The 14,231-nt window shown below is 37.8% G+C and overlaps 1 protein-coding gene across 1 annotated transcript; it reads left to right on the forward strand.

The window, feature by feature from the left end:
- The first annotated feature begins 776 nt into the window (after positions 1–776).
- Positions 777–13,322, forward strand: LOC140150861 (ficolin-2-like). The gene is made up of 4 exons (XM_072173010.1): positions 777–1,243; positions 2,823–2,962; positions 9,283–9,547; positions 11,489–13,322. Exons 1-4 carry the CDS (start codon positions 1,108–1,110, stop codon positions 11,968–11,970), a joined length of 1,023 nt encoding a protein of 340 aa, XP_072029111.1. The 5' UTR covers positions 777–1,107; the 3' UTR covers positions 11,971–13,322.
- The last annotated feature ends 909 nt before the right edge of the window (positions 13,323–14,231 follow it).

Below are 14,231 nucleotides of genomic sequence, written 5' to 3' on the forward strand. Positions count from 1 at the left end.
TGTAATTGAGAGTTTAAACCAGTGAACCCAACTGAGATGGCTGCAAATGGAAACGAAATGAAAACCGTTGGCGCTTAGCGTGGCTTCCTGAATAGTACCAATTAACATGATTAGCAACTAATTAGCACATTCCACAATACACAATTAGCATTATCATGTATATCGGGTAAGAATAATTAAAGGCACATAAAGGTTTATTGAGGAATATTTTTTCGTTTTGAAAAAGAAAATGTAAGCCTAAAGAAAAAATTGTTTTACTTTTGCTCGAATTGCCACCCATCTTAGCCAAGCTCAACTTTCAGGACAAGTTCTTTGACTTCATGTTTAATATGCACATAGGCCTACATAGAATAACATTGATGTATTCGATACAAACCTTAATACTCTAGGTCTACATAGCTCTACATCTTGGGGTCAAATTCGGAGTTAGTTTTAAATGGAGGTTATTGAACTTGTACCATCGGAAAGGAACCATTTTGGCTGGTGCAACTTCATCTGGGTTCAACCTCAATGCTCTATCGAGACTTTAAATAATTTTATGTTTATTCCAGATGATGCCGTGCGAAATAATGAACCCAGTGGGACGATTCAAACACTTCCTTTGGTTGATCCCCAGTGGTTTACATACTTATCAGTAACATACGTAAGCAAATGTATCGTGTGGACAATTAAAAATGATTATTCATGACACTGGGGACCAAAACAGCAGACCAAATATATACACATCAGCTTTTATGTCATGTTCGGTAAATGAGATGATTATGCTGTCACAACCGTTTTACGTTGCCATTATCGTCGTGTCTAGAACACACAGTTCAATAGTATATTAAGTTAACGTGGGTTATAATTTACTGGAGTTGAGATGTCGGGATTCGGAAAGCCTTTGATTCTGTGATTGTGGCTATCGCTGTACCATTTTAAGAATCACGTACCAATTATGAGCTGATAGTTCTAGTTCAAAGTTCCTGAATAGTTGATCTTGCAGGAAAAGATCTAACTCTCCAGCTGACTCTCGCGGTATACATTGTATAGGCTTGGATTGAGGAGTGGTTGCTGGAACTCTAACAATTCTTTAATTAATAGATCAGCAAAATCACGTTGAACAAAATGAATGGTGATGGTGTCTACATGCTGTTGCTTGCTCTGGTAGCCGTGTTGTGTGATGTATGTTGGGGACAGGGGCCTCCTTGTCCTTCGGTGAGACCAAATCATTGTGGTGGAATTCAATTTACCCTTGATCAAGGTAAGAATTGGACGATGTAATTATTATGTGTACCCCGGGATGGTGACTTATGGTGGAGGGGGGGAAAATATTTTTGGCTGGCCAAAAAGCCTGGGGGAAAGATTTATTGGTAGGCCAAAAAGGGGGTGACGATATTTTGAGCACCATTTATAAATATGGCAAATTGTCCGCTCGTTGCGCTAGCTCGCATTATGGTTAGACAATTTCAGATTTTGGGGTTCTCCAAAATCTGGCATTTGTAAAGGGCGCGGGTGGGGGAAATATTTTTTGGCGTGTCGAAAGGGGAGGGGGGGGGGGTGGCAAAGATATTTTGGCATGTCAAAAAAAGGGGGGGGCGATTTTCGGAAGACCATTTAGAGAATTCATCACCTTGGGGTACACATAATTATAGCACATAAGTGATACATGTATAAAGAGGGAAGTAATTTTAATCCTATAATGTTTGAATTAAAAACATAAATAAACAAACAAACATATATTTCTTTAAGTTTAAGGCCTTTAAGGGGAGACTGAACTTGTGAGCTATTATTTGCTTTTTATTTGTATGAGCTCAATCGGCCATTTGGTTCTCAAACAACAACAAATCAAAGTGAGATAGACGACGCTAAAAACATTTGGTGCAATAAATTATGTGTACCATCGGGGAGGTGAATTATAGGGGAGGGAATTTTTTTTGGCAGGCCAAAAGGGAGGGGGGGGGCAAGCATTTTTTTTTTTTCTAAGGGGGGGGGGAGATCAAGCGATTTTTGGCAGGTCGATAGGGGGGCAAGTGATTTTATATGCTCGCATTATTATGATAAGACAATTTAAGGTTTTAGATTTAGGGTCTCCAAAATCTTGCATGGGGGGGGGCAAAGATTTTTTGGCACATCAAAAAAAAGGGGGAGGCAACATTTTTTTGGCACGTGAAAAGAGGGGAGCAAAGATTTTTGGCACGGCCAAAGGGGGTGGCAAGCGATTTTTGGCAGACCATTTTTGAATTCACCACCCAGGGGGGTACACATAATTATTGCATCACCCCTTACCTACAGCGATAGGCCTACATGCAATGTATTTCTTTTGTTTTTTATTGTTTTTCAAAGGGCGATTTTCAACAAAATTATTCGAAGGTCAATGTTAATTATAATTAATTTTAATACTATTTACAATGTAAATGTTGTCTAATTGTTAAAATTATTGGATTTTTTTGCATGAAAAGCTTCATCAAGATACACCATCCTACCAAATATGAAGTCCATAGGTTAAGTAATTTGGAAAATCACATGTACAAGTTCAGTCTCCCCTTAACAAGCTGTCGCTTGAGTGGTTAGATCTGGGTTTAGGCTGGGACTCCGAAAAGTTTCAAATATGGTGCATTTTCAGGAATTTTAGCATAGCCATGCCCCTCACATGTCCATTATTTTCCTCTCAAAAGCCCAACATTACGAATTGTGTGTTTTTGTGTGTGCGTGAAATTGGGGGAACGAAATGTTTTTGGAGAAAATACAACTGAACTGGGCTTTTGCCTTGGCACATGTCTTGGCACAAGCATTATAATTAAAACACATTTGCAAGTTGTAAATATTAATTATAATTTTAGAGCCACTACCAAAGGATTGTAAAGACATCTTTGACAATGGACAGGTTAAGAGCGGTGTGTACTCTGTGTTCCCTACTGACGTGGGCTATTGTTCACCTATTCGAGTGTACTGTGATATGGAAGATGGTGGCGGCTGGACGGTAAGTTGGCCTATAGAGGTTATCCGTGTTCTATAAGCTGCTTATCTTATCAGCGGCTGCTATACATTGTTTAGGATTTTCAAAAAGAAGTACCTGCATGTGCAACCATGACTGTTTCAAAATAGCCCGCCAAAGTCATGCATGTAACTCCGAGGTCATGCAGTGAATTGGTTCGAATGAGGAACTACGGGAACAGCGCCTTTTGTTAGAAGTCACACATGAGGAACTTGGATAACCTCTATAAATAGGAACGACTTTGTGCTTTAATATCAATTATTATCATTTCATTTTTGTTTGACAATTGCAAGAAAATATTAAAAAAATGATTGAATTTGAATGATTTGAAAACAAGAGGGGTAAGGCACAGTCATTCTTAGGGTTGGGCACATATCCCGCTTATATAACCATGGTAACGTGGCTGTTGCAAGTAGGCCTACCAACGGTTTGTGAACGTCCACCATAAATGTTTTTGTTTTGTTTCCTTTTTTTTTCGTTTCATTTCGTTTTATTTTATTTTATTTTAATTTTAAAATTACAGTGGATTGTCCTATATACCGGCTATATTTAGGCATACACATTGCCATATGAATCACCTTTAAAATGTTTTCAGCGAGATTCAATTTCAAATTATGCTTATGGGGCGTGCGTGTTCTCTTTCTCACAGACTGATATTACATCAATATATATTAACCGGCGGTTTGGAAATATACGTGACTTTCTAAATATTTTATTTCATAATTTACAGAATTTACGAAATCAGTTTACGATAGAAATTGCAACCACACAAACCTAGCACTTTAATTAAAAAACAAGAACTGTCTTTAAAAAAGAGGCAACGCTACATGTATGGCGATCATGTTTCATAATTGTGCCTCGACAATACTTGGAATTCTAGTAATCACATTATTCACCAATGGCATACTAATTTTATGTTGAAAGCTGAATTGAAAAACGTGTGCTAAATCAAATTTAGGTCTACATTAATTCATACTTGTAATAAATGGCTCAATGGAAATCCATCCACCGAGTTTCACGACAATCCAACAATCTAGACGACCTTAGGAATGTTTGCTGCTCAAGGGTGATCATATCATCTAATGATCATATTAACCAAGTTTCATGACAATCCAACCATAGATCATCTAACTATCTTAGTATTATCGGTAACTATTAACCTTGATATGACCTTAATGTTTTGACGCTTAATTGTGATTACATGCACCCCGTTTTATGACAATCCGACAATCACTGCTCAGTTGACATCAAAGTGGCACGACTTTAAGCATTTTGACAATTCAACAATATACTTAGACGACCTCAGATGACTTTTAACAATTTGTGATCGACCTTCTCACAATCTATTCTCAATTCACCTCGGATGACCTTGACCTGACCTTCAACATTTTCACGCTTACACCCATCATATCCATAACAATCTAACTCTACAAATTTCTGTCAACTCTCTCATTTATAACTCCAAACTCCTGTCTTTTACATTTGTCAATATTTAGTACACTACAGTTTTTTAATTTATTCAATGGCTAAAACTTAAAAAAAGGCCCCTGCAATCCTTTAAAAGCATGGTATTTTATTTAAAATATATTTATTCGTTTACTGTTAGTACAAGCACATTATAATAATAAAAATTCCTTTAAAAAAGGAATGGGGCGCCCAATGTGAGCTTGGTCGTGATGTGGTGAATTTCATGGTGTTTAGATTTGGTATTATTATCTCTTGCAAACCCGGTGACACCTCATTATAGAAATCAAGACCTGTTGATAGGTTGTAAGAGGGGATAGCCTTTTCCAGGCACAAATTGCACCATATATAAAGAAAGTTTTGCTACTTTGCAACACAAAAAATTAAATGCAAAATGAGATCCTGTAGGTGGCTCCCGATGGGGCTTAAAAAACTAAATGCAAAATGAGGTTTTTAAAAAATATTGTTTTGCAGAGTCAAGACGCAGATATCATTATTAAGCCTCATATCACTTATTTATTGTCGAATAAGTGCAGAGTAGGTTAGATATGAATATTAAATGTTAGACCAAAGTAGCTCAAAGCACATGTACTATACACCTGATCCGTGAACTTGTCTTTTTAAAGACAAATTCTTGTTTAAAGGTAGTTCTTGTTTCTGTTGAAAAGACAACATTGATGTCCAAGAACTTAATTATATCATTCATAGCATTTAAATTCAGGATATAATATTATCTATAAGACTTCCCCTATGGACAATGGATCTATTCCCTGATCCGGCATGTCTGCAAAATGTATATCATTAGAATTAACACCTGATAACGACTGTTGACTAGTATTATAAAACTTCGAACATATTTCATATCTGCCTAAATTCTTCTGGTAGAATAAACAACCTTATCTCTGTTTCTGATAGCCAATTTATCTTGAAGGTCATCACAAAAATAATGCATACGTAGTGGTGATGATTTCTTGTTGGTAAGAAGAAAAGCCCAGCATTATTTCAAAAGAAAATATCACATTTTCATCAAAATGTACCAACTTTTAATGTGTTTGGTATCAATCTGGACTGAAATTGAATCATTCGCCAGATTCCGTTGATTACAGCAAAATTCATCCACAAATAAAAATCATATTATTGGGTCACCATATTGTAAGTTTGGCAACTGTAGTTTGACAAAAAACCACTATATGGATTTTATGGTAATTAACAAACAAAGGCCATCGGTTTAAGCCCAATACATTTGTACATTCATTGAATGACTTTGAAACTTTGGGTACAAAAACTCATACTCTGCAACTTAGGTCAAATTTTGCACTATGATTGTTTAATTGAGGTTATTGGACTACCGTAAAACCCCGTCTACAAGGATATACCTAAGAAACGCCCTCAATAAAATTGGTTGCTTGTTGTATTTGGAGTTTGAGCAAATAAATACTGGCACTGGGTGGCTATGCATTCCATCTAAGTATGTTGTAACACCAATCAATTGTATTGACATAATAACGACTGTTTCGTATATCAGGATCGTATAGCTCAATTGATAGAGCGTCAGACTTTGGAACTGAAGACATGCTGAAGAGAGCATGGTCCGGGCACCGGTTCCGTTTTTTCATTCTCGTTTGATTTTAACTTTTTGACATGTTCTTTTTATCTTTCTTCAAATCTACCTTTCTACTTTTAATTTTAGGTGTTTTTTTTTTATTTATTTTTTTTATTTTTTTTTTTTATATTTATTTTTAGTTATTTTGTGGTTTTATAGAAACTAGTAAAAGCATTTATTCTAAATAATAGCGAAACCCACGGTTAGACAGATGTGTTGTAACTACTTGTCTGTCCTCGTCTTTGCAATGAAAACCTATGTTGCACCTTTGTGCCATCCCAATTCTTGAGGTAGGGTGCGTTTTTGGCTTAAGCACGATTTTGTTTCTACTTGAAATGAAATCAAAATAAATATTGTTCTGTTGCCACAATTGCAGTTTTTTCAATAAAAAAAAAATAGATGAGGAATAATAATTATTCCATATTTGAATCTATTGTCCCATCAAGAATAGAGTGTCTTCAAAAACTTCAATCAATTCATCTGACAAAGGAAACTATTCTGGTCATTCAATTTTGTTTCGCTTGCACCTGTTATATCACAGGCGTTGGTAGAGAAGGCACACTTCTCTTGTCTTCACCGAAGTAGTGATGTAAACACTAACATGATTAATTACCATAGCTAGCAATGGACATACACTATTTTTGTTCCACTTGAACCCATACTATAGGCTATTCGCTGTCGATGTGACGTAATTAATCGGATTAACTACCATAGCAATTGATGAATACAATTTCGAATATATAGCCCTGCACTTCATCGTTCACGTGGCACCTTAGTGCCGTACTATTACGCTGACTTTCGTATTCGGCGAGGAGGACGATTTCGACCTCCTGGTTTGTTTACAAACAGAGAGGTAGACAAAAAACCGTTCCGCGTGTCCAAACACTCAAGTATCAGAAGGATGGTCCACAATAGCGTGATTCACGTAACCTCAATAGGGATTAAAAAGCTGTCACGTAGAACCATGTGCTTCTATTGTCCTATTTGCCATCAAGATTTCATATGGAAACAGTTCAGACCCAGTACAAGATCATGTCAGAAATTAATATTTTGTTCTGGGTCTGATTATTCGGACTAGTGGCACCTATGCATTAAACCATAGTTGTCAAAGAAATGCTAATCACTCGCCATGTAAGATTAGTATTTATGAAAAGAGTGGTATTCAATCTATGTTTGGTGACATACGCGGGTGATTAGTGCAATCTGCTTGATGGTAGTTATTGCGATTATTACGTCACTTCGACAGCGAATTGTAGTATAGACGAATCCAACAAGCCAAGTGATGGTCAGAATTTATTCGGCCATTATACGCTGGTGAAGTTGCGTAATTAATCGGATTAATTACCATAGCAATAGGTGAAAACAATTTTGAACATATCGCGCTGCGCTACAAGCAGGTTACACTCATCACCTGTACTGTGTATGTCTGCAATCATAGATTGAATACAATACTGGTCTTTTCAAAGATCTTACAGGTGCAGCATGATATGGTTCAATGAAGAGGTACCGCCTGAACGTATCAGTGTATAACGCGGTATATTCAAAAATTGTTTTCACCTATTGCTATGGTAGTTAATCCGATTATTACGTAACTTCGCCAGCGTATTGGAATAAAACAGGAGGATGTGAGTTCATAAGGGCAATGTCGGGGATAGGTCACAATCGATGTGGAGAGATGAGAGGTCCGACCAACAGCCATAGCGATTCAACTAATTCCAGCGGACGGTCTGTGGCTAGTAAGGAATCGTCTTTGACCACATGCGCAGACCTGTCTCGTCAGGAAGATATTTGATATCCCGAATTTATAATAGGCCTATGCTTACCAGTTCCATCGTATAACCGATCTGCTAGAGAATATTTGTTACCATGTTTAATAAATTCGTATTTATCGTATAATAAAATGTAGCCAAATGTATATTATGTGTCACACGGTTTTCTGCTGAACCACTAGCAGGCTATGTTACCACATCTATGACAATGACAAAGGTGAATTTTGATGATTTTTACGATCGTCCGGATGAGCAAATCACTGAATGGGTCTTTAGTTCCCTCCTCTCCTTATCCTGCCAATATTATATGAATCAAAGAAAAATAAAGAAAAGATAAAAATAAAAAAGAAAAAAAGACAAAGAAAAGAAACAATAAAAGAAAAACAATAGAATAAATTAAACTAAATATGAAAAAAATGATCACGAAAGGAGTCTTTAGAAAATGCAAGAAAATATAAATGAAAAGTTTGAACAATATTTTGTTTATAAAAGTTTGTGTGACCGTGATGAGGCTCGAACTCACCATCTTCCGATCTAAAGAACCAAAGTCTTATGCCTTGCCAAGTGAGCTATGCTCGTGAGATGCGAAATAAAGATAAAATAATACATTGTATACCTGCTTGTGTCGGTAAATGATTTGCTCAAATTCCATAATGATATAATATTGTGGAGGGCGCTAGCGTGAAATATGCTATCATCACAGTCGCTTCTATTCCTTATAGACGGGTTTCTACGGTATGCCATTGAGATTAGGCTATTGTGGTCCATGGTGTTGGTCACCGTCTATCGGGTTCTAAGAGGTGGTAAACTGGTTTTTAAACCAGTTTAAAAGCCTTACAAAGGTACAAAGGTCACGGATTATTTGGTGTTTTTACAAATCCATTAATTTTGTGTTTTCAACAAAGAATATACGCACACCATTTTATCCCGTGCATAACAGAAAACAATAATAAGATAAAATCCAAGCATATTGTGGTTTTATTTCTGAGCAAGGGCATAATTTTAGCAAAACAATTGCCGAGTAAATCTAGTAAGAGTGAAATTAGAAGCTACTCACAAACTCATGCCTATATTGTGGGACGCCTCCGTAGAGGGCGCCCCCAAAAAGGGCTGATTTCTCCAATCTTGTATTTTCTGAATGTATTGATTGCTAGGACTATACTTCTGAGAAGTTATTGTGCAAAAGTAGAATTTAATGTCAAATATTATAGGTCCTAAAGACTGTGAACGTATTTTCATCGTTGACAAAACAAAATGTATGTTTAATAATAGTAATTATTTCGTTGATAGCATTATCCTTAGTTTTCATCCATAAATAAACTCAGATTATTATCTGATTACAAAATAAGGGTTTAGTATGTTCAGATTCAATTAGATAGATCGACGGGCGTACGATCATGGCGTTTGGAAATCGCAATCTCCCTATTATGATGTATTCAACTTCAAGTCAGTTTATTTCAATTTTACAGGTATTCCAAAGACGAATTGACGGCGCGGAAGATTTTTACCGTGGATGGGTGGCATATAGGGCCGGTTTCGGCAACTTGGGTCGTGAATTTTGGCTGGGCAATGACCATCTTAATAGACTCACCAACCAAGACAGCTATGATCTCAAGATTGAATTAACTGATGGAGATGACGAGAAGAGATACGCTATCTACGAAGGGTTTAAAGTCGGCGATGAGCGCTATCATTATCCACTACTGATTGGCGAAATGATTGACGGAGATGCAGGTAAAGTCGATATCTTACCCTTCCCAGAATCCTTTGTAATATGATACAAATAACACCCCCATTACTTTGTGCAAGTTCACTTTTGTCTTCATTTTAAGAATAAACTTTTTAAACATGGGTCGATAGTCAAGAAATCCAAATATTTTGTAAGGTCTGTATGTATTGCAAGGTCTGTATTGGCGAAATGATTGACGGAGATGCATGTAAAGTCGATATCTTACCCTTCCCAGAATCCTTTGTAATATGATACAAATAACACCCCCATTATTTGTGCAAGTTCCCTTTTGTCTTCATTTTAAGAATAGACTGGTTAAACATGGGTCGATAGTCAAGAAATCAAAATATTTTGCAAGGTCTGTATGAGCTCTGTTAACTGAGTTACACTGAGTTACACGTCACTATCGACCAATGCTGTAGAAGATAGGAAATCAGTACAGAAAATTAAAATGAGGGAAATGCATTATCGGAAGTGTAAGGGCTTCTCTGGGCAGCAGATAATGTGTTCTTGTTTAGGAGGGCAGGCAGACCTTTATATGACTTGTGCTGTCTGCATAAACTGAGGATGCTCTTCTACTGTAATGCCGCCACCACATATAGTCGAAACATAAGCATAAGCATAAGCAAACCAAGAGGTGGCGTTCGGTGTTTCTTTCTTTTTTTCTTGGTTACCAAACTACTATATTCAGCTCAGACTATGATCGCTATCTCATATGGCGCAAGAGGACGAATCGCGAAAGTCCAGTCACCGCGCCGCGACGGACTTTCGCGGTTTATCTTTCTTGAGGGATCAGTCTTGACTATATTTGGTAACTAAGAAAAAACAGGTACTATTCGTCGGACTACTCTGTTGTTTTGCTGCACAATGATTTATAAAAACGGTTGGGCAATCTCGTATTATTATGTTACCCCAAACGTCATAAAATTACAGAGTAAGCTGCCGTGTAAACTATCGTATGATGAAAGTCGGATTTAAACATACTAGAGAGATTGCAATGTTCCATACGCAGCATTTTTTTTAACGTACGTTAATACAGTGTTAAATATTGCTAGTCTCGGTTCCAAACTGGATTGTGCTCATTCGTCACGAAGGAGAACAAGGCGGCTGGAACAAATACTATAATATCTCATCTAGGTCGATAGAGGGCATAGCACAGTCAGATAACACAATATGTTAGTCCAGCAAAATACCACTGTTCGTTGATGGATATATGATGTATTATTGGCTTTCACTATCGCCTTTGGCGTATTTTATTCTCTCCAACACACAAGAACCGCGAACCGAAGTTTGAAGACTCCAATTATGTTAACCTTTGTTCCACTTCTGGCTAACATAGATTGCAGTTCCCTGTTGTAACTTTTAACTGCTCTTGTTTAATTACTCTCCAGATCTTATTTTTCTTATATACTACAACACATTACCAGGCCCGTACGCATGATTTTTGGGGGGGTGCTGATTTTGAAAAAGTGGACTTTTTTCCCAGGAGGGGGTGCGATTTTGTGAAAAGTGGACTTTCTTCCCCATATTTGGACTTTTTTTTGACCAAAAAAGCGTAAAAAAGCTGCAATTTTGGGACTTTTCGTATACTTTTGCAAATTTGGGAGGTGCGGTCGCACCCCCGCACCTCCCCCTGCGTACGGACCTGCACTACTAACATCATTTCTAATTCTTACATCACCACAAGCCAATCAGAATCAATAATCTGTATAGATGGTTACTGTAATAGCACCGCCACATCCTGTTGCAATCATGATCATTTTAGTGGTTTCCATTCTATATGATAATATTGTTTACTAGTATTTTCTAGATAATTTTAATAATTATTCTGGAATATTTTTGGGGCACATAACAGTAGTGCTTTGAGTCAAGAGAAATAATATTTTAAATCCAGTCTGAACTCATAATATCAAGCAATGAATCAATAATATTTCTTTAACCCTCAGGTGATTCTCTTAGCGAACATTCTGGACAAGTGTTTTCCACGCGTGATCACGAATCCGGGACTTGTGCCTCGGCCATGCAAGGTGCTTGGTGGTATCGGTGGTGCGGGAACTCCAATCTCAACGGTCTGCACCCATTAGACGGTGACCCCGAAAATCAATATGGACGGGGCATTATTTGGGGTGGTTGGCATGGTAACGGGTACTCCTTGAGTCAATCAGTTATGAAGTTCAGACCAGCATCAGAGGAAGCGAGGAAAATGGACAGCACGAAAGAAGAAGACATGATGGCGACAGAAAATCCAATGTTTACGGATGCAACAGAAGCGAACGAGGGGTTAGATGCAGGCTCAGGAGCTCTTGCAGGGATAAGGGCGTCTGACGGTGAATTGAAACGACCTGAGAAGAAGACTAAAACGAAATCGGGAAGGAAGAAAAGTGGAAGACGTGCGAGAGATGTACCACATGCTAAATATTGGCATTAGGATGATTAAAAGGCTATGATATTTCCTTCCGTACATTCCAAATTAGGGGGGGGGGGGTTACTCAAGTTTGGTTTGGGTAGGGGTGTGCCGCTAAAAATTTGAAAGTGGACCCATCATTATACCAAAGTTTGCAAGAAATTTGGACACGAGAGCACATCAGACACATCAAATTGCATTTTGAATGCGAGGAATGTCCTTCTGATATCAAATAATTTTAATTTTTTGAAATTCGCAATAATACAAATTTTATGGCAAATTATTAAAGACTGGTATTTTTGACATTTAAAGCCATTATTATAACATTTTCATACAAAAAAATATTAGTATTTCTTTGCCAAAAATGTCACATATATTCCCTAACAACTAAGGCAAAGCAAAGAAAATTGGAATTTACTACCAGCGCCGAAGTCGCCAATACGTATCACTACTTCGATAGTGTTACGTACGATCCTTTGTTGTGTAGATCACCGCCCCGCACGCAGTGTAGGGGCCTAGTGTGTTATGAACATCGCGTATGCGTTCGACTAATATTTCCATCGTAATAATAAAACGACGGTTCCTGCGTTTCATTCAAAATCTCGGATTTTGACATCTCGGATTTTGACAAAACTGCAGCACCTATAGGGTCTTGATTTTTGTAGGGTATGTTATATGTTGGTTTAATAAAGTACAATATAATCGTTTAAATAACAGAATTTTGAAAAATATTGAGGGCGTCCTCCTCAGCAAATGTTATAATATGGCTTTAACAGCGTTGAATAAGTTCATCAGGTTTGTTGGTTAAATAAACGAACTGACATTATGCTTGACAAACCCAAGTGAAATTATAATTCACTACAATATTTCGTCCTACGCATCGGAGGACTTCATCAGGTATGACTGATCTGGTCATCTGATCCACTTGAGACTGGTTTCCGGTGTTTCTTAGACTCATTCCCAGTCTTTAAAAGTGGGTCGTAAACGTGGCTTAGGAAGTATGTGCCCTCCTCTCTGTTTAAGGTCTTGCTCCCCCTCCTTCTTATCTCCATGGCTTCTCGAACTTCTCTAGACCTCCTGTCATGTTCCTGCCCAAGGATCTTTGATTCATCCCAATTTATTACATGGTTGGCCCGTGCAACATGATCAGATATTGTTCCGTTTTCTGATAACTTGCGTTCCGAGCGGGTGTATTTTTTGCTAGTGGCCTTATTGACTTCAGCTTTGTGTTCTGCCATTCTAGTTCCAAACATGCGCGAAGTTTCGCCAATAAGTCTGATCACAATTTTGGCATCCAATTTCGTAGATACAATTGCCCGTTTTTTCTTTGTCTCGCTTGACCTTTGGGTGGACTAAAATGCGTCTAAGAGTTTGGTGGGCTTATTCGTTGTCTCCGCTCTGAGAAGCCATTAACATATGAGATAACCACCCGGGTAACCACCATGCCTTTGCTTTTCTCTTCAGTGGTCTTTTCTTTGGGTTTGGTTTATTGGCGTTTTGAATTTTATTTTGCATTTGATCTTTCACTTTGTCCATCGTCCATTTCGTGTAGCCACAGCTTTAAGGGCTGTACGAATATGCTCTTCTTCTTTGATTTTATCACTTGTTTCTGTGACGACAGAGTTCATACGATCAAAAAGGGTTCTGATCACTCCCATTTTCGATGGAGAGGATGCGCTGAGCCAAAATCAAGGTACTGATCAGTATGGGTGGGCTTTCTGTACACAGGTAGTTTTATGGAACCGTCGGGGTTTCTGATTATAAGAGTGTCCAAGAAAGTAAATTTGATACTGTCTGTTCGATCAATTATGTTGAGATGGTCGGTTAAATTTTGCACTTGACCATTGTTGATTATTTCGAGAACATCATCAACATATCGGCGCCAAAGGCGTGGCTTACATTCGATGGGCGCGGATGCAATAGCCCGCTGTTCCAGGAACTCCATGCATAAATTTGCTATAATAGGGCTGACCGGGCTGCCCATCGCGGTACCAAAATGCTGCCTATAAACATGATAAACGCTGTCCCGAAATTCAAAGGAAGTGGTACTTCCTAAGCCACGTTTACGACCCATTTTTAAAGACTGGGAATGAGTCTAAGAAACACCAGGAACCAGTCTCAAGTGGATCAGATGACCAGATCAGTCATACCTGATGAAGTCCTCCGATGCGTAGGACGAAATATTGTAGTGAGTTATAATTTCACTTGGTTTTGTCAGTTCGTTTATGGCTTTAACAGTCCTCGAAGTAATATTTATAAAATAATTTAATGATAATTATGTGCTT

This window comes from Amphiura filiformis, chromosome 4 (genome assembly GCF_039555335.1).
Source record: "Amphiura filiformis chromosome 4, Afil_fr2py, whole genome shotgun sequence".
In the NCBI taxonomy this organism is placed as follows: Eukaryota; Metazoa; Echinodermata; class Ophiuroidea; order Amphilepidida; family Amphiuridae; genus Amphiura; species Amphiura filiformis.